The sequence below is a fragment of the Pipistrellus hanaki genome (assembly GCF_964339955.1).
Source record: "Pipistrellus hanaki genome assembly, chromosome: 10".
Classification (NCBI taxonomy): Eukaryota; Metazoa; Chordata; class Mammalia; order Chiroptera; family Vespertilionidae; genus Pipistrellus; species Pipistrellus hanaki.
Window position 1 is genome coordinate 61430938 of NC_140512.1, and position 21810 is coordinate 61452747.

Here is a 21810-nt window from a genome sequence, read left to right on the forward strand (position 1 = left end):
AGAGGCAAATGGTGCTTGAATATCTGAAGGAAAGACTATGCTATTTAATCAGTGTATTTGTTGGGTTTATTGTTTCACTGTCAATTCATTTCATTATGTGCCTACTGGCTATACGCATGGCACTGTCCTATGCAGAATGGCATGTAAATAGACCAACAAAACACTGCATGGCTTATAACTTTATAACATAGAAGAGCAAATGAGATGAAAATGCAAAAATTATTAACAATGCAGCATAAGCATACTTTGGACCTCAGATAACTTGTTTACCAATTCTAATTTGAGGGGAACTCATGGGGGAACATACATATTAATTTGGATTTTAAGAGATGGCAGGAAAGAGGTGGTTCTAGGAAACAAAATCTCAATAGCATTGCAAAGTATGATGTGATCAGGCAAAGGTGAGTAGGCCAATCTCATGAATTCTACTTGCTCACATGTTAATATCACCTGGGAAGTTTTGTGTGTGTGTGTGTGTGTGTGTGTGTGTGTGTGTGTGTGTGTTTTAATTACAGTTTCCATCCAACATTTTGTGTTAGGGTCAGGTGTGCAGCATAGTGGTTAGGCAATCCTATACTTTACAAAGTGTTCCCCCTGTCATTTCTACTACCCACCTGGCACCACACATACTTCTTACCATATTACTGACGATATTCCCTATGCTGTAATGTACCTCCCTGTGACTATTTTGTAACTACCAGCATGTCCTTCTTAATCCCTTTTAAAACTTTCCTACCTGGAAAGTCTTTAAAAAACATAGTAATGCCCAGGCCCATCCACTTCCTGAAAACCTTTATACACTTTTTGAAATAGGGCCTGGGCATTGGCTTCTCTGTTAAGTTTTCTCTGCATAATTCAAGAGATAGGGCAGGCCTGATTGCCATGCTACAGCAGGGCTGTGGAGGGGCTAACCCCGCAGCATGGGAAGCTCTGGATGCAGGGCTAGGAGATTTGGATGCTGTGTAGGAGGAAACGGGATATCCTTGGTGGTTTCTGCACAGGGCAGCGAAGTGGACAAGTGAATGGGGCTGTGCTTGTGCAATTACCTGGCAGGTGGTGGGGCTGTGCTATGGCAGGCAGAGGCCAGCAGCTGGGAGGGTACTAGATAGGCACTGTGGTGGCCCCAGAGAGGCACAGGAACTGCAGGGAGTGAGGAGCCATGGCTGACGGGAAGCACACACTTTATGGAGCTTGGTGCCTGCAATGGCTGTGGCTGAAGGAGAAAGAGGACCCACCTGTGAGCTTTAGAGCCGGAGGGTATGCAGGGCTAACAGAACGTGGTGAACAAGAACCACTGATAATTAAGACGATAGTTCAGTTGTATGCAAGTTGAGGGAGTGGGACACACAGATCAGAACATCTGACAGGTCCCTGGAAAATCTGGACTCTCAAAATTCTGTCTGGAGGAGACAGAGTAGGAGGAGACCTTATTGAAAGTTGTATCTTTGATCATTGATTCTGCAGAGGAGAAAAATGTCGCGATGGAGTATCAAGAGAAGGTGCAAACAGATGTCCAGGGATAAACATCTTGGAGAATGCCCACATGTGGAGGAAGAGCATAAACAAGGAGGGGTCAGTGAGGTGCCAGAAGCAGGAGGCAACCGTATGAAGGAAACGGAAAGAGAAAGTGGTTTACAAGAATATTCTAGACTCTGCAGAACCCACTCTGTGTTAGGGCAGGCGTTTAATTCAGGCTGATTCATGCATCTCACCAAGTTTAAGGAACATTGCCAAAAAAAGATAAAGGAAACAGGAATTTCCACAGTGAATTCACATTAAAGCTCAACTTATAGTTTTAATTTTTTTTTCTATTATTTGAAAAATACTGATATTCTACTGTGCTCAAATGTGCTCTTGTACAAAAAAAAAAAAAAAAAAAAAAAAATCATAAATATAGTGACTTAATTTTGTAACAAAAAGGTGTTTCTTGGTATATTTTGGAAGGATACTTTGGGGAGGAGGAATATGAGAGGGGTGAAAGTCAAATTACTGAAGGTTAATTGGAGAGACATTCCTAAGGAAAAAAATATCCACTTTTCCTTAAGTCTTTGCTTCCCAAACTGAATGAAAAGACTCTCTAAGGAAGAAGCAACTTCAGCCGGGACCGGTTTGGCTCAATGGATAGAGCGTCCGCTTGGGGACTGAAGGGTCCCTAGTTCGATTCCAGTCAAGGGCATGTACCTTGGTTGCGGGCATATCCCCAGTAGGGGGTGAGCAAGAGGCAGCTGATCGATGACTCTCTTACTCTCTTTCATCGATGTTTCTAACTCTCTATCTCTCTCCCTTCCTCTCTGTATAAAAATCAATAAAATATATAAAAAAAAAAAAAAGAGAGAGAAAATTCCTAGGGAAGTACTGTTTCACTGGGGAAAGTAAAATCTGAAAAGGAAGCGATTCAGGATGTTTCAATAATAGTTGTAACATGAAGGGTGGGAAGTGAAAGTGCCACAAAAATGAGGAGGCAGTCCTGAAATACGGTAAGATGGCGGAAACTCCTCCCAAATTGGGGATATCTAAAATATTTCAAGCAGCTAATTCTGACAATACAATATCTGGATCCCCAAACTCCCTTTGAGTTAATCCGCACAGCTAATTGAAAGGTCCCATACGAAAGAGTTCATTTTTCTTTCCTGGAATCTTTCCTCACCTAAATATAATATGAATATTATTTGTTTTTGTAAATTAAATCTGTCATTCCAAGCACATTTTTTTTAGTATTTGGCAAACCAAACAAAACTCTCTAATTTCTTTTTTTTTTAAAGAAATATGAAAAGAACAATGATCTGAAATATATTACCTATAAAAAGCTCAATGCTGCATCCTTTAAAAAATTAAAAGCAGCAGAAAGTATATTTAAAGAAACAGGACAGAGACAGCATCTTCAAAGCTATATTAAGCACTTCCCAGCTTTGGAAAATTCACATTCCCAATCTGGTTCCTATGAAACTTTTAAAAAGATCAAACAATTAGAAAGAAGCTGGGCCTGAAGGAGAAACGCTGGGGATTTTAGTAAACATCTGGTTACCATTTTCAATTGTAAGAAGTAACCCACTTAAGGAAGCCGTTGGTTCCTTTGGAGTAAAAACTGAGACACTGGCTTTTTGTTCTCTGTGCACAGTGGTGGGCAGAGGAAACATCAGAACCGGGAGGTCACTGGAAACTCAATTTTTATAAATAAAGACTTTTTTTCCCCAAAGCTAAAGTAAACTGAACTCAGGTCCCTGTTATATAAACAACTCCACTGAGTTAAGGTTAAATAAACATTCCTTGAGCTCGAGGGTGCCAATTAAAGAACACATTCTACTTGGTCATAAATACACCAGTAATTCTATAAACATTCAAGAAAACAGCAATAAACCTGAACACACAATTACCATGTACCTTAACATAATAAAAGGGGATGATGCAGACTTATAAGTTTATTTGATTCACCTTCCCCTCCTAAACCCCCAAGTTGATTAACTAAAGGCACGGAAGCACTTCTAATACCATCCAAAACCTATTATTCACATAATAAAAAACGTATGTCAGATGTGTCCTAGGCGAAATACTGACAAGGCAAAAAAAAAAAAAAAAAAAGCACACTGTGCTTTTTAAAGGTGACCTTTACTCCCCTGTCTTCCTGGTAAACAGTCACACAGCATATTAAACTCAGGAAAGCAGCAGGGGTGCCGGGGTGGGGCTGGAATGAGCAGAAAAGTTCACTGGGCTCTAACAGTTTTAAAGCATCCGTCGAAGCATCTGCTATAAATGTGCACCACTAGCCAAAAGGGACCACTGCCAATTTTGCCTCCAGATCCACATTTCTCCACTCCTTTGCAAGCCACGCCTCTGCTGCCCGCAGGACACAAGACTGAAAGCAAAGCCTGAAGGAAAGAAATCCCTAGGAGGATGGAGGTTGAAAATCTCGCCTTGCTTCTGTGTGTGTGAATGTGATAGCATATCACAGAACTGCAAATGTGAAGAAAGACTGTGGTGCTTTGGTTGACATTCTCCTGAGTAATAAAACCACTCTCTCAGCAGCCTTCCTAACTCCTTCTGTTCCAACAAAACTTCCTATTTGTTGAGATGGGCTCTGTTCCATTGCTGGATAACTCTAATTGATGCAGTGTGCATCCTTCAATGGGTCCTGGTTACACCTTCTAGAGTTACGACAAATGAATCTCGTACTCGAGTATCCCATTAAACAGTGGGAATACAAAAATATTGGTCCGACTACTTGCAGGGCCTCCCAGAAGCATTCTTTTCAATTGGAACAATCGATTTCCTCCTGCCCACTGCCATTCTGATTTCTGCTACAACTATAGAAATGTGTCCTCTTCAAGGATACATAAATAATCCTGAACCAATGATAACATATATTATGTTAGAGTCTGTTGAACTACATATTACTTAGATTCTATCCTGGGAGCAAGTTTAAAACTTTTGAAAAACATTGATTCTCTTTTAGGCCACTATTTCATTCTACAAATTAAAACAATTGCTTGCTAAATAGTACCTAGATGATATGAAAGACAATAATTTGATGGTGCCCTATCTTTTTCTTTAGAGAATTATATAATCATAAAAAATCTTGCGTCATCCTATATAATAAAAGGGTAACATGCAAATAGACCTGACAGCAGAATAACTGAACAACCAATCAAAGTGTAACATGCTAATGATATGCTAAGGCCGTTTAACCACTTGTTATGACATGCACCACCACCAGGGACAGATGCTCTGACCAGTAGGTTAGCTTGCTGATGGGGTCCAGCTGATCGGGACTGAGAGAGATGGGCTGGACATGCTCTGGAGCCCTCCTATGGTCCCTCCTCGGACTGATGATGTACATGTGGAGTACCTCAGCCTGGTCTGTGCCCTCTCGCAATCTAGGACCTCTCGGGGGATGTCAGAGAGCCAGTTTCAGCCTGATCCTGCAGGACACTCCCCTTGAGAGGGCACCAGATGCAGGGCTCATGGCTGGCGAGCACTGCGGTGGCAGCATGAGCCGCTCCTGATTGGCATTGATTAGGTGTGAACCCGCAGCAGGCACAGTGGGGCTGGGATGAGTGGAAGCAGCAGGTAGAAGTTGCAGGCAGCTTTGGACTGAGGGTTTCAGCCGATCCCTGAAGGCCACCCAGAGGGACCCCACTGGTGCACAAATTTGTACACCAGGTCTCTAATATGATATATTTTTCAAAGCGAGGAACTGGAAGAGCATAAAAGTGAATTTTTACACTTTGCTAAGAAAAGAACTAGAGCGCTCAGTGTAGAGGACACAAAGGACCTAAATGACGTGACAGGGGATTGCCCTTAATACTTCCCATGCACTCACGCAGCAGAAGCTGTCTGTGTACTTTCACGTGTCTTTTACCAGGGAGCATTTGCAGGTAACACTATGTGTTCCCCTGTTTTATGGACCATTAAGCCTTCAGTGAGTCCACCGTCACCTCTGAGCAAAACACCCACAAGTCTTTATATCCTTCCCTGGCCTCTTTACTCCAGGTTCTGCTACACACATCCGTGTGAAAAGCTCATAGCACTAGTGACTGAATTACGTATAAACTCATCCCCCGCCCCCAGAACCCACAGGCTGGGTAACACTGATAAATAATAGGGGACTCTTAAAAGCAAAAGAAGAGAGGAACTGTGAAAAATGGACCCAGCATCTAAAAGCCTCTGAGTCTAGACTCCTGGCTGTACAAAGCATCAGCCCTATCTATATACCACTGCATTGGTGGATGCATTATTTTCGTTATAAGAGCAGATCTGAGCATTATCAGTGTTCCTCTAAAGTTATCTAGAAACTAAAGGTTTAGCAATGAAGTTTTAATGTGGATTCTCTCAGGCCATTCTCTATGTGGAGGGCATGCTTTTAAGGGATAAGCAGAACAGACAGGATCCCTGACCTTAAGATTTTTGGGAAGTGGGGTGTCTTTTTCCTAAATAGAATGAATGATCCAGGATACTGTGTGTTGGAATTTCAGGAGTGTTTTATAACCCAGACTTTTCAATGAGAATAATCTAAGAACCTTCTGTGCATATATGCATGGCCCATGGCCTCAGACAATGGGGCTGTGAGGGCTTGGGGAGGGGGGCAGGAGCGGGCTGGAGGGGGTCAATAAGGAAAAGGGGGGTATGTGTAATACTTTCAACAAAAAAAGAATTATTTTTTAAGAAAAGAATATCTAAGTTGAGACAAAGTGCTTTGAAAACACCTGAAGTATTCACTTATCCCAAAATAGTCAGCAGCAGCAGCAGCAATCACTTCTCTGTAGCTAGTGTGTGACAGTCGGAATGCCTACAGTTCCCACTCACTGAACAACCCGAAACAAGCAATTTGCTGAGGAGAAAACCATGGCTTTGAGAGAGTAAGGAGCTGGCCCAAGGTTATGTAACCATGAAACAGTAACACTAGGGACTCCAGCCCTGGCTTGGCTCGATCTGACTCTAAAGCTTATTCTTTTTAATTACCGCAGTCTGCTTCTTCCCCAAGAAAGCAATTATTGTGGTTAAGCTCTTCTTACTTATGGGCAATTTAAATCTCAGCTTCCTAATAGCTTCTTTTTGAATACAAATAAACAAAAGAAAAATTTGAAACTGGTTTTTCATTATAAAAGTTAAGACTAGTTTTTTGGTAGCTGTTTCTTTTCCATGCAAACTTCAGAAAGGCTTTTGGCAAGTAGCCATTCTAAACAAACCTTCAAAGTTAGGCTAAATGTCAAATGATACATGGATGTGCTAGAAACGTTTTAAGAGTGCAAGTGAAAGTAAATGGGAATACAAGAAAGCAGAAATCTATTACATTATGTACAGGAGAGGAAATAGCCATTATAAAAAAAATATATTTTCCACAGCATTAAGTCATGATCTGTCTCTCTCGCTCTATTATCTGTTTATAGTGTTCCCGGGAATATAATTTGGTAAATTATAGTGCCCTTATTAGATGGGGGGAAAGCTGTGAAGCAACATTATTTAAAAGACCATTCTCCAAAATACAATATACCAAGTGTAATGTCAATGCAGATATCAAAAAGTGCTTAATTCTAGCCCCTCATAGATACGCATTCACTGTAACACGCTTACCTCTAAGCGCCAAGATCTGACATCCATTCATTTGCATGCAAGTGTTGCTTTGGACCTTGACCTGTTAGGCAGCATAGGGTAGTCTACTTCACAACCCCTTTGAGAAAGGTGTTGTAGGCATGCGACCTGGCCATGGGGGAGGTTTCCGGAAGGAACTGCAAAGCTCCCTTCCTGAGGGTAAAACATTTTCTCTCCCTGTTGCTCTAGAATCAGTGTTTCCCAAACTTTTGACATATGTGTACCCCTTCTATAATTTTCATAACGCTGAGTACCCCTCGTACTCATGAGAACGTAGAATTAGGCGCAGCTAAGCACGGTGCAGTGCATATCCCCACCAAACTCCGGTGCAACGCGTGCCCCCACCAAACTCTTCCAGTACCCCTGGGGGTATGCCTACCACACTTCGGGAAACACTGCTCTAGATACACCAAAACTCAAAGCCAAAAGTAAGCCTCAATCATAGTTGCTCACATATCCATCTCTAGTTTGAGCCCGATTTTTGTATTTTCAATTTAGTAATTATATGTTTTATTTTACCATCAAATCCTTTTTAAATGAGGTTTGGTGTAAGTTAAAAAATACTAAACTATCTCAGCCCTAGACTTTAATCATCAGCTTGGGAAGGGGTCAAATGACATAGAATTAGACTAGACACGAGGGTCGGCACCCTTTTTCCGTAAAGGGTATAATAATAACTGATCTGGGCAGGGAGGGCCAGGCAGCCTCTGCTGCAGCCACTCCAGTCCACCGTTGCAGAACCAACGCGACAAAACCAGGACAAAACAAACGAGCGCCTGTGTTCCAGCGAACTTTGTTACAAAAACAGGCGTGGGGCTGGGGCTGGCCTCTGGTCCGTCGATTGCCAACCCCTGGCAAGAAAATCAGTATGGCCTTTCCCTTTTTGAATTTCTTCAGGAAACATTCCACCCACAACCCCAACATTACACAAACAAGAGCAACTTTAAACCATCCGAGTGACTCCGATTCTGTAGCTTCGACAGCAGGTTGACATTGGCTTTTCAGGTGAACTACATGATACTTTTAATTGACTAGTCAAGGTGCAAGACGCATTCAGAAGTGGACAGGAAAGTGCTAACTAGGCACTCTCCTTCAGTTTCTAGTTTTGACATACACACATAAATAGTTCTATCCAATGATAAAAATCTACTGAGTCAGTCTCTTGGACCAATACTACTTGGCTGTTGCCATGGAAAAAGTTAAGAACTGTTTGTTGGAGGGCACTTATTCTCTCTTAGACCACAACACTCTTCCACAGACTAAAGTACTGGTTTTTCTAAATCCTACTTAGAGACCAGGAAAGGGAATAACTGGTTGGTGTTCTATCTTTTCCTTCAGAGAATTATATGTTCTTAGAAATGCAGACGTAAGATATACTTTTCCAAAGCCAGGGACTGACAGGCCGTAAAAGTATATGTTTTACATTCTAAGTTTTGCTGGCCTAAATCTACAGACAGTTGTCTTTTTACTGTTCTCAAAATCAGCTTACCGATGACATGCTTATAAATACTCACAGAGTTCAGACTTAAGGAGTACAATGGCATTATAGCAAACTGACTTTTGTATCATTTTATTCCCAAAATTAACTCTAAAGATTGTTACTCCTTGAACCATGTCCATGAGAATAGTGTTCCCCAAACCGGGCTACATGTCAGAATTACTCATTTCCATTTTTTAACATGTACATGTCAGAATTACTCATTTCCATTTTTTAACATGTACATTTCAGAATTACTCATTTCCATTTTTTAACATGTACATGTCAGAATTACTCATTTCCATTTTTTAACATGTACATTTCTAGGCCCTGCTCCCAGACTATTGAATGAGAAAAATATTGGCTGAGTTTTACTGTATCTCTTCTCAGAACTCTTGACTTGCTTAAGGTTATGTAGTCACAACCATGCAATCCTTCTGGATAGAGCCACCAACTTCTGCTATGTCACTAGAGTGGAATTAACCATCTTAGAACCCAAGACTTCCTTTCTATCCAATGAATGTGAACTAAATGAGTTGTAGGACAATTAAATAAAATATACAACCCAAATGTTACTCCACAAGAACAGATTATAGTTAATAGTCGTGTGTTGCCTACTTGGCCATAGGACGCCCTCTTACTTTTTCCTAATTTTTATGCATTTCTGGTTTTAAAAGTTTAGAAGGGAAAAAAAGTGGCCCCAAACTGGAAAGAGGCCACATGAGCTTCAAAGAATGACACAAAGTTCAGCAGAAGTGACTTGGGGTTGTCAGGAGAGGACAGGAAAGCAATGGATAGGTAGAACAGGGAAAATGCACTTTGTATTTAATTTCCTATGACAAGAATATCCCATCTAATAAAAGGGTGATATGCAAATTAACCATCACTCTGTCACAAAGGTGGCAGCAACCATAGCCACAAAATGGTGGCGCCCAGTCCTTTCAGCCCCATCAGAGTCCCCCAGTCCTGGGGGGGGGGGGGGCAGGGGGGGGGGTGGCCACTGAAAGTGGGCAGTATGAGTGGCCTGGCAGAATGCTTGCTTCATCACTGGGGCCATGAGGCAAATGTTCTGCTCTCAGCGGCAGATGGGCCTCTGGGCCACGGAGAGCATCTGGGCAGCAGGCACAGAGCAGCCAGGCCATGCAGAGAGCTACTGCTGCATGGAGTCATGCACAGGGCTACCAGCATTTTATAAATGTGTCAATTCTGCTCAGAGGGTAGGAGGGAGAGGGGACAGGGAGAGATTAACTGAAGAACTTACATGCATATATGCATAACCCATGGGCACAGTGAAGGCTCGAGTGGGCCAGTAACCAGGTGAAAAGGGGTAATGGGGGACATCTGTAATTCCCTTAGTAATAAAGATAAATTTACACACACACACACACACACACACACACACAAAAAAAAAAAAAAAAAAAAAAAAAAAAAAAAAAAAAGTAGAAACCTTAAATAGATTTGGAGATATTCCACCCCATTAGCTGTCACCATGAAGCCCTCATTGTATAAATGTAAACTATCTCTGCCCCTCCCCCGCCCCCTCTGTGGCATTAAGACTTAAGGTACAATGGGTGACCTTTCTCTCTCCATCTATGTAACTACAGTGACTTGTTTTTCTCAGCACCCTACTCAGGGGTCCTCAAACTTTTTAAAGTGGAGGCCAGATCACGGTCCCTCAGAGAGCTGGAGGGCCGGACTATATGAACTACTAATTCCTACTGTAACACCTTGGCTGCGCTCACTGCCCAAAAAACCTGGCGGGCAGGATCAGACTCCCCTGGGGGCTGCATGTGGCCCGCGGGCCATAGTTTGAAGACCCCTGCATAGCAGGCGGTCAGTCCTCCATTTATATTTCCCGAGTGCATGACAGAATTTCTCATCAGAGGAAGAGAATCAATGATCACTGGGGAAAGAGGCTGAGTGTGGGGTAGGAATTCCTTCGAATTGTTCTGATAGAAAAAGTAAATAGGTAATAAACCCAAGAATATATGCAGCCTTGCCAGTAATAAGTCCAAGGTAAAATAATAAACAAACAAACAAACAAACAAACAAAGTGTCAATTCTACACCTGGGTAATTAGTAAGTTTTGTCTCTAATGTAATAATATTTCCAATTTCTGGCTAGCAAACAGCAGACTCTGCAGTGGTGAAGTGAAAGATGGTAGGTAGCTTTCTAGATCATTCTAAGTTGCTTCCACTTCCCCTGGGCTGCTCCATGGGAGAAGATTAGGTTTCAAAGCGCCAACATAGTCTCAGACTTGCTGTGGCTGCACATGTAGCAGAATAAGCATGAGGCGGCTACGTGAAACCAAAGCAAAACAAATTTTACCAGACTCGAGTGTCTAGAAAGCGTTTTTTTTGTAGTAAGTGCCTCTGTGCAAACATAACTTGTACATTAAACTTGTAGCCATGGCAAATAAGCTGCAATAACACAGTGGTGTTTTTTTTATATGTTAGGTAATCGAGGAAATGTCAGCTTATAGTCACAGAGCTTTTTTATTTCAGGTATTCAATGCATAGTGAGCTCAGAGAAAACGACAAAATCAAATGAAAAAAAAAATCAATTTTCCATACTCGTGGAATTGCTGCCCTTTCTTGAGGCCAATCCAGGAACAATGTCTTACTCTACAAAGTAAAAGAATAGCCGTTGCCAGTTTGGCTCAGTGGATAGAGCATCAGCCTGGGGGCTAAAGGGTCCTGGGTTCGTTTCCAACAGGGGGCACATACCTGGGTTGTGGGCTCAATTCCCCAAATGGGGAGCATTCAGGAGGCAGCCAATCAATGATTCTGTCATCATTGATGTTTTTATCTCTCTATCTCTCCCTTTCTCTCTGAAATCAATAAAAAATATATTTAAAAAACAAAGTAAAAGAATACCTAGAAAGAGTTAGGAGATGGATGTGTTAAAAGCTGAGGAGATGTGGGGAAGAGCAGCCAATCCAGCATCTACGCTGACACCCCGGGGACGCCACTCAGTTATCTTGTGCTGCTTGCAGGGCCCCTCGGCTCCTGGGCCTGCCAGATCCCATTGCCTTTCGGGATATTTGGAAGCTGCAAAGTAATCCTCCTTTTTTTTGTAAAACTGACCCAAGGAAATCAAGGGAGAGAGGGGACATATTCCCGCGGTGGAGCAACTGGAGAAAACTGGACATTGAAACGGAATGAAAGTTGAAACAACCCATGCTATGCCCGTACCCAGCCAGGCACAGCATGGAGGAGGCCGAGGAAGAGGAATTGCGACCACAATAGTGTGTGATCAGGGCCCAGGCTCTGCACCACTCACCAGCTATGCAGGCGATGGCCACACACAGTCACCAAGTTCACTGATGGGCTTGTGTGGGATGAGAGGGAGAATGAACATTTTATTTACTTATTTATTTGTTTGTTTGTTTACTAGAGGCGCAGTGCACGAAATTCACACATAAGTGGGGTACCTAGACCTGGCCAGTGATCAGATCAGTTTGGGGCCTTTTGGTTGCTGGCCAGGGCCTTCCTTCCCCAGCTGCCAGCTACTGGCCAGGAGGGGCCTTCCTTTATTTTGTGCTGGAAGGTGGTCAGTGCATGTCATAGCAAGTGATCGAACTCCCGGTCTCCGGGTCAAACTCCTGAGGGAACACTTTGCATATTAGCACTTTATATATATACATTTATTTATTTATCAATAACTAGAGGCCCGATGCATGAAATTCGTGCAAGGGGCTCAACCCTTGCAGCCCCGGCTTCATCCAAAAGGTCATCCTGATGGTTGTTCCACTGTATAGCTGCCTGGTCTAATTAGCATATTATGCTTTTATTATTATAGATTTGGGGAGAGGGGTGTCTGGTTTGTGTTCTAGGGGAGGATCTAGAAGTTTCCATGTAGGGGCTCATATGTTCCTCTGTTTCTGAAAGTCTGTTTAGGGTGATTGGATGGCTTTGGAATGAAGGTATGTGGTACTTTGGGGCTCTTTGGCCTGTTTTTCAGATTCTGAATGTTAGTGTTGGGGATCTAACAGGCCTGGCAGATGTCTGAACAGTTTTCTGGTGCCTGGAAGCATGAAGGGGGTGTCTTATGGCACCTGCTTGGGTGTCTGGCATGGGTTTGGGATAGCTGGGGGTACCTATGCTGCGGTGTGTGGGACCACCTGAGACATATAGAAGTGCTTTTTCCCAGACTTTTAGTCAATTCTGCTTGTAGCCAACATTGCCCCTTCTTCATAGGTGACATATCTCTTCTCTTCATTTCTTATATCCTCCACTCTCCAACTTCTTGCCCCAACTTGCCTTCAAGGCCGCCAAGGTCCCCAGGCGCCCACTGACCACACATCCCCTCGCACCCATTCCCCCAAACAGCACCCAACCCCACTGTCCTCCCCACACAGAACCAGCCCCGCTGACCACCCAGGCTGTCCCCTGCCCTGCCCCAGCTGCCTGGAGTGAAATTTGAGGGGCTTCTCCTCGAGGATCTGCCTCCTCCATCCCAGGAACACACCCTCTCACTGCCCTGGAGAATAAGTGTTTTACAGTTTTTCTGCTCTCTAAATGGTTTTCTGGAACTATCATTTACGGATGTTCTAGATTGGTCCTTCGTATTAGAACCAACCCTGACGGCATTTATAAAGTTTGCCGCCAGCCATCTTGGATATGCCAGAGTGTCCATCCTCCCTGTTCTCCTCCTGAGCTTCCAGAAGCCCAGGGCTCTAGGTTTCCATCTACCCCTCCCAAGCCAGGGACCAAATGCACTCCTGTCCTCAGGACCCATACCCTCCACACTTTTAATACCTTTTCATCCAAGTGGATTTTTTTTGGGGGGGGGGGGGGGCGGGGGGGGATATTTTTTAATCCTCACCTGAGGAGTGAGGATATTTTTTTCCACTGAATTTTATTTTATTTTTTAAAATATATTTTATTGATTTTTCACAGGGAGGAAGACAGAGGGATAGAGTTAGACACATCGATGAGAGAGAAACATCGATCAGCTGCCTCTTGCACACCCCGCACTGGGGACGTGCCTGCAACCAAGGTACATGCCCTTGACCGGAATCAAACCCGGTACCTTTCAGTCTGCAGGCTGACGCTCTATCCACTGAGTCAAACAGGTTTCACCTTTCCACTGAATTTTAGAGAGAGTAGAAGTGGAGGGAGCAGAGAAAGAAAGAGAGAAGCATCAATCTGTTGCCTCCCAGCTACTGCCCTACCAGCCCAGGATTGAACTTGCAACCAAGGTACATGCCCTTGGCCTGAGAATCGAGCCCACAATCCTTCAGTCAGCGGGATGATGCTCTAACTACTGAGCAACTGACCAGGGCCAAAGTAGATAAAGTAGATTCCCTCCCCCCCCCCCCCCCCCAACCCGTGGGAGCTTTGCTAGCTAAGTAGCATACAAGTTTACAGTCAATGTGGTAAAAGGTGAACGTAGTCAAGAGTAATCTTCCATTCACTAGCATAAACCTGGCACTTTAAAGAGTACGGGGGGTGGGGTGAGTTGGTGGGGGACACCTAGCTGCAGAAGAGCTATGAGGACGGCATGATGGTTGAAACTTGAAGGAAAAATAAATATATATTAATATGGCTCCAGGATCTGCATATTCTCTCCCAAAGAAAACCTCTGCCAAGTCCAGCGGTCGATTCAAACTGCTTTTCTTCCTTCTTTTACAAAGAAAAGAATCGGATTTGCTCCTGTGAGTGAGCACTCCACCTCCTTGTGGGTTTAACAAGGACAGAGTCAAGCAGGGTCCTGGACCCAAAGAGAGACGGGGGCAGCGGAGAGGGGAGGAGGAGGAGCACAGAGGTGAGGGCTGGAACACGGGCCTTCAAGTCCTGCCACTCCCACAACCCAAGTGTAAGATGTAGGGTGAGTCTCTTCGCCTCCTGAAACCTCAGTTTCCTCTTCTGGAAAATCAGGGAGAGGAGTTAATGTGCCTTCAGCTCAGGGCACACAGAGGGTTTCGTGGTCATGGACACAGGACACAACACAGTATCTGTCACAAGGTTAGTTGTCCAACAAGCGTTAGCTGTTATTGTTAGTCCCTTTTTGGCCCTTATCAGCTCTTCAGCTCTCTTTTTCAAATCACTTGTTTTAAACACTCATCTTTTATTTTTCACTGCACATGAAGGAAAGAAAAGTAGTTGGCCAGCAATCGCACATGTGATAAATATGCACACTTCTTTCACAGTTATAGACCGTCTATGAATCACACTGGAGCTGGCTTCTGGAAACAATTCCCAGCACATTCCACTTGCAGTCAGATGAATTGGCAATTTTCTTAAACTATGAGCAGTTCGGCGCTGGGCAGATCATGTACTCAGGCTCATAAACATTAACATGTTTCACGTAGCATTTACGCATGAACTATGCAACTCCAAAATGCTACAAAAACACAAGCAAAATCATTTCAAGAATAAAGACATCTAGCCAAAGCAACATTTTAGAGGAAGTAGAAAAGGAGCCAAGTTTTCTATAAGGCAAGAAAGCTGATCAGGGAGAAAATGTTGTGTTTCTGAATTCTTTCAGAGGAAGAGAGCAGCACATTCCAGGAATTATTTAACATTCCACGCCAAGCCACTTCGGTAAAGACTCTCCCATTCTGACCTTTTCCTAGCAGCTCCAGCCCAAGGTCAGGCCCGGGCCTCTCTTCGGTGACGACCACGGAGTAACCAAGGTGAGCAAGGACGTGCTGGTGGAGCCAGACCTCCGCTGAGCTGCAGGAGGGAGGCCGGTAGAGTATGGCCCTTCTGCCGTGGCTGCCAAAGTGGGTCTCCACGGATTCTCCCATCTAAAAAAAAAAAGAAAGGAGGCATAAAAACTCAAGAGGAAACAGCATCTTTTTTTAAAAAATATATTTTATTGATTTTATACAGAGAGGAAGGGAGAAAGACAGAGAGCTAGAAACATCGATGAGAGAGTCATCGATCAGCTGCCTCTTGCACACCCCCTGCCGGGGATATGCCTGCAACCAAGGTACATGCCCTTGACTGGAATCGAACCCGGGATCCTTCAGTCCCCAAGCCGACGCTCTATCCATTGAGCCAAACCGGTCCCGGCGGAAACAGCATCTTTCTCTGGAAGAACATCACTCGTGCAAACCAAGGACCATTCGGAAAGTTATCTTTTAAGTTTTTTTTCTCTAGACAGGAAAGACATGTTCTCTGAAAGGCTAACAAGGACAGAGACAACCTCCTATGCAAGAACTGAAGGTGCACTGCGTTTTTCTCACTATTTCAGGACGTTGAAATGTGGGGGCCATTAATACAGAAAGCTCCTAGAGGAATACTGTGGTGCAGAAATACAGAGCGCAACTCTAGCTGAAGATGTACACGAACAGCAATGCCTGTTATCTGCATTGTGCTTCTATAAAGTCCTTCCAGCTGCATTATCTTATAACAGGTCCTCTGGGTAAACATGGCGGAGGAAGCGGACTCCGAGAGAGGCTGGGTTTTGTTCTGGAAGGAATTGTTCAGGAAGTGCCACAGCTGGGAAGCAGTCCCAGAGCCCTTTGGAGACATATGCTGCTACAGCTTCTCTCCGGATGCAGCAAAGCTCGAATGCATCTCAGCGAGACTGGGTGGGTCTTTGTGTGAGGGGAGCTAGCAGAGTGTCATAGTTTCAGGTTATCCCTCCAACAGTTTTGTGTCCTCCAAGTAAACATTCCCGTTCTCACAATAACGTTTGGAAATACCATTAACAAAAGGGAGTTTTCTCACTGACAAGTAGAAAGAATGACATTTTTATAATGTTTTTTAAGTATATTTTTATTGGTTTCAGAGAGGAAAGGAGAGGGAAAAAGAAACATCAACGATGAGAGAGAATCATCTGAAAATTACTACATAATGCACAGTGGAGTGCAAGAGAACAGAAACTCTGGGGCCAGGCTGCTGGGTTTGAGTCCCCTGGCCCCACCAGCACCATGTGTGTGACCTTGGCCAATCCCTTCCTCCCAAGATGCTGTGAGGATTAAGGAGTTAACATTTGTAAAGTGCTTAGAACTGTGTCCGGCATAGAAGAGGTACTAGATTTGTGTTTTAAAAATAACAATATACCGTATAATGCCAAGACTGGTTTGGCTCAGTGGATAGAGAGTTGGCCTATGGACTGAGCGGTCCCAGGTTCGATTCCAGTCAAGGGCATGTACGTTGGTTGCGGGCACATCCTTGGTGGGGGGTGCGCAGGAGGCAGCTGGCCCATGTTTCTCTCTCATCAATGTTTGCTCTCTATCCCTCTCCCTTCCTCTTTGTAAAAAATCAATAAAATATTTTTTTAAAGCAATATACCGTATCATAAAGATCAAAGAGTCAGGAAAAACGTTTCTGGTTCTGAGTTCTGCCTGCCCCATACCGACGTGTGATAAATATCATGGAAAGGAATAGAACACTTCCTAATCACATTCTCTGTGTGGGGTACTTTGGCAAAACATGACTGACTAAAGGATATCACGTTTATTGGAAAGGAAACTATTTGAACTCAAGAGTTTAACTGCAAATTGGGATGTGCTTTTCCCCAAAAATCTGGTTCTAGTTTGCAATGATAAACGTCTAAGAAGGAGCACTTGAACCTCAATACAGTTCGAACCTTTGGACACGGGAGTCAGAGGGAACCAGTAGCACCTAGGAGGCCAAAATAAGCAAACATGCATCAAGGTGGAAGGGGAAGACAGATGCTTCCAAATATATCGGTGTCACTCAAGCAAAGTGCAGCGGCCAGAATTCCCTTCTCGTATTATTTTCTCACGCAATCCCCGGAAGTGTTTCTCTATTACAGCCGGTTCAAGTATAGCAGTGATTTCACGTAGAGATGGTAGTTTCAAACTTCAAGTTATTATTTAGGAAGATACCATTCCTCTCCCCCGCCCCCACCCCCCAATCAGGATCAGGTTAAACAACACAGAGGTAACTCTTACCAATATACCTTATAGAGAGCCTATTCTAAATGAAATATAATGACTGGCCATTTCTGTAATAACCTTGACATAGGCTGAAATTCTAACTCATGTCTCTGGCCACGGGGACCAAATAGGAAATGAGCTTGCCAGTCAAATTATGTTGTATCATCCTGTCCTACAAATATTGCCCTGTCCTTGCAATATTTATAACACACTGTATCAGCAAAGTGGCCCAATCCCAAGGAGTGAGAACGGTTTTAGCCAGTCTGGCAACAGGTGCACGCACTGGGTATGCGAAATGAAAACTGTGCTAACAGTGTGTCAACCGCACCAGCAAATGGGGATTAGCCAACGCCAAGAGCAGCACTTTTAGAAATAAAAGCTCCTGATTCCTCAGGAAATTTTGAAGTTATATATTTAGTGGAAAAATACGTTCAAGCTGGGCACCACTACAACTAAACTTGAGACTTGCAAGCCTCAGAATCTAATTGAGAAGCGAGATATTTTAATCTAATGACACTCGAATCCCTAAATCACTTCCCTCTGGCATTTCTTGAGATCAACAGAAAAGTCCCTCGGAAATCATTCTGCTAGACTATGTGAAAGTTGTTTTATTAACTGAACACATTCTTATTGGGAGGACTTCCAAATCTGAAACCTTTATACCACTTCGATAAAGCAGAGGACAGAATGTTGTAATAAAGAGTTGGAGTGTTACATGAAGCAAGGCAGAGTCAGACTAGAGAAGCATTGGGAAATCCAAAATCTGGATGTGAATTCAGGCTGTGCTGATCGCTTGCTTCATCTGTGGGGGAGAGTTATTGAATCACTCTTTATCAGGGTGTTTCTTATGTGTAGTAAAAAATCCTGCCTCATAAGGTTATATTGGGAATTAAGTATATTTTCTATGTTAAAGTGTGTAATACAGTGTCCTATCTATAAATTATGTTAAATATATGAAGTTGATTAATAATGTTATATTGTAACTGGGCTTTTATAATAGGAATTCTAGAAACTTTTCAATTAATATGGTTTGTTCTATGTCAAAAAGAAACCATTCTAAAATAAACTGTGTGGTTCCAGATGCCCTGGTATGTTTTTCTTTGTAGTATTCATTACCTTTTAATGCAAAAATATAATTTAGTTATTCACTCTGCTTATTTTCTGTCTCCACACACCATAAAGGAAGGTAAATGAAAGCATGTATTTTTGTCTGTTTTATTCACTTTGGTTTCCTCAACCTAAGAACAGTATTTGGAACGTAATGGGAATATAATACATATTCTTTGAGTGAGTGATTGAATGAATGAATGAATGAGTGAATGCAAACATCCTTTTTCTCAATGTATAAAAGTCTTTGTTATAAATAATGCTATGGAATATTTGGAATAGAAAAGGGAAAAAAGAAATTTACTTCAGTAGAATTGAGAATAGTAGCAAGAATCACGAAAATAGAGTTAAATATTTGAGCAAAATAGTAACTTTTAGTAAAAAATGAATAAAAAGCTATATTATGAAAGTACTATATTTCTCAGGTACTCATACTATTAAAAAGTTTTCTCTAAGACTCACCAGAAAACCAAGAAATACTGCCCTTTAAAAACATAGTAGGAATCAAAAATAAAACTTTTTCCCTATACAACAGAAAGATTATTTCTGGATTTATTAAAGTAGCCATGTATTTATGGCATCTTTTGGTGCTTCTACAAACATATAGTAGACCTAGGATGTGTGTCATATATAACTAAAAGTCAGATTGCTTTGCTGGTCTAGATTTTTTGGCATTTTAGAAATATTGCAGAGCCTATTACTGTGAATTATGTTTTAATTTTTCCCACTATAAGAATAAAATATTTTTTCAATTGAAGAAATGTGCACTTATTTTAGGTGCTTCAAGAAATAAAATGGATAAAGTTTGCTAGGATGTATAACTTACACATTTTCTACTTAAAACTTATTTATTACTGCAGGATGGGAGCTACAGTTCCCTGGAAATGCAAGCAGGGTTTCTGGAGAATGCTCCTCACCTGAATGAACCTTCAGTGAGCCTCTGCCTTCGATCTCACAGCTGACTCAACTGAACTTCAAGCCCATCACGGAAGGACCATACAGTTGTCAGAGCTATTCCATAACACGGAGCACCATCTGACTGTACTTTCAAATGTACGTTAGGGCTATCTCAACACCCAACACCCAGTGAAAGGCAAGTTTGCTCATCTGTGGCTCTTACATAAGTTCTTAACAAATAATAAACAAAAGCAGCCGAAACCGGTTTGGTTCAATGGATAGAGCGTCGGCCTGCAGACTGAAGGGTCCCAGGTTTGATTCCAGTCATAGGCATGTACCTTGGTTGCAGGCAATCCCCAGTAGGAGGGGTGCAGAAGGCTGAATAATGTTTCTCTCTCATTGATGTTCCTAACTCTCTATCCCTCTCTCTTCCTCTTTGTAAAAACTCAATAAAATATATTTTTTTTTAAAAGGAAAGAAAGAAAAGCAATAATATATATATATATATATATATATATATATATATATATATATATATATATATATATTTAGGGACTGGGCCAAATCTGTGCACCAGGCCTCTGACATCCCCTGAGGGGTCCCAGACCAGGAGAGGGCACAGTCCAGGCCGAGGGACCCCACCGGTGCACGAATCTGTGCACTGGACCTCCAATATTAATATAAAAAATGTATGCTCAGGCCGAAACTGGTTTGGCTCAGTGGATAGAGCGTCAGCCTGTGAATTGAGGGGTCCTGGGTTATGTTCCAGTCAGGGGCATGTGCCCTGGTTGCAGGCACATCCCCAGTGGGGGGTGTGCAGGAGGCAGCTGATCAATGTTTTTCTCTCATCGATGTTTCTAACGCTCTCTTCCTCTCTGTAAAAAAATCAATAAAATATATATTTTTAAAAATGTATGCTCAGTACAGCTTTGAGAAAATTCACCCATTCCTGATTCTAATTTTCCCTTTTTCACTCTTCACAGTTTATAATTATATGTAATTTGTTTAATGTCTGCCTCTCCTACTAGTCTGTATGTTCCATGAGAGCCTACACTTGTCTGCTTTGGTCATTGTTGTACACACAGCTTACTGCAGTTTCTGAATAAGAGGGAATGAATGAATGAATGAATGAGTGAATGAGCAAATGAATTAATTTATGAATGCAAGTATGAGTTAATTATTTGTAAATACATGCATGCCCTTTAATTATTGTACTCACTATCAGGTGAAAAATCCACTAGAAAATCTCAGTGGAGGCTTTGACATCTGCATCTCAAGCCATAATATATCCATTATTTCTTCATCCCCAATGACTATCTCTTCTACATCAGTGCTACCATCCATTCCAATGGTTACACCTTGAACTTTATGGTTCCCCCCACAGTCTCACCTCTGAAATTATAAGTAAAATGAGACATTTCATCCTCTAATCACATTCATATATTTCCAAAATATCCATTCTTCTACCACTGGTTTTTCCCCCAAATGCCAACTTTCTTCTGCTAGCCTCCTTTTCACCGTCTGTCTCTGCAGCTCAGATTCCATGATTCAGCGTCCAAGCACTGCCTGTCTGATATGTTAAATTCCCTTTCTCCACTGTGCTTCCATCATATTTACGTGACAAAACCTCAAGCATGGAAGAGCTGGGGATCCAGCAGTAAGCAAGACAGACAGGTGACAGCCCATCAAAGAAAACCGATTTAGGCAACTATTTATAAGAAATCAGGACAGGGCAGGTAAATCAGGGGGAATAGGATGTTATGGAAACTTAGCCCAAGAGACCAAAGGACGGTCTCAGCAGTGAAATTCTCATAGGCAAAGCCAATTTAGTCTTCAGGCTTCCCAAACCATTCTGCTGTGTGTCCTTGGTCAAGTCTTTCCTACACTGTCCACAGTGATAAGACTTCTTCACTCTCCAGGTACCTCTAATTTCTATAGATAACTGCTTCCCCACCCATAGAGAAAAATTAGCACATTAGAAGAAAACACATTGAGTTACACAGCCTCTCTTTTGACAAACCTATAGGCTATTGACTTAACGAACATTTCCTCTTTTCTTTTGATTTCCATAAAGAAATCTGTCCTCCACTGATCAGTGGCTAATCACTCTGCTAATTCTCCAGATTCCATAATCCGCCTCCCCAGGGGATTTATTGGGCAATAAACCTCCCCCCTATTTCCACTCTCAAATCCCTGAGAACTTCATCCATCTCTAGCCCCTCCTGCTGGGTGCTTAATATTCCCTCCCTTTTCTCTCCTAGTGGTTCTTTTTCAATGTCCATTCATTCATTCATTCATTCATTTAATATTAGAAGTCCAGTGCACAAAATTCATGCACTGGGTGGGAGGGGGTGTTCTTCAGCCCAGCCTGCACCCTCTCCAA

General features: G+C 42.6%; 1 protein-coding gene across 3 annotated transcripts in view; it reads right to left on the minus strand.

Annotated features, from left to right (window-relative positions):
• Nucleotides 1-21810, minus strand: part of CPED1 (cadherin like and PC-esterase domain containing 1) — a 284575-nt gene that overhangs the window by 237013 nt on the left and 25752 nt on the right. For all 3 annotated transcript variants that reach the window (XM_084897015.1, XM_084897014.1, XM_084897016.1), the window contains one exon: nucleotides 15134-15317. In XM_084897015.1, the coding sequence (XP_084753141.1) occupies nucleotides 15134-15317 (184 nt within the window). The remainder of the gene's footprint in view (nucleotides 1-15133; nucleotides 15318-21810) is intronic.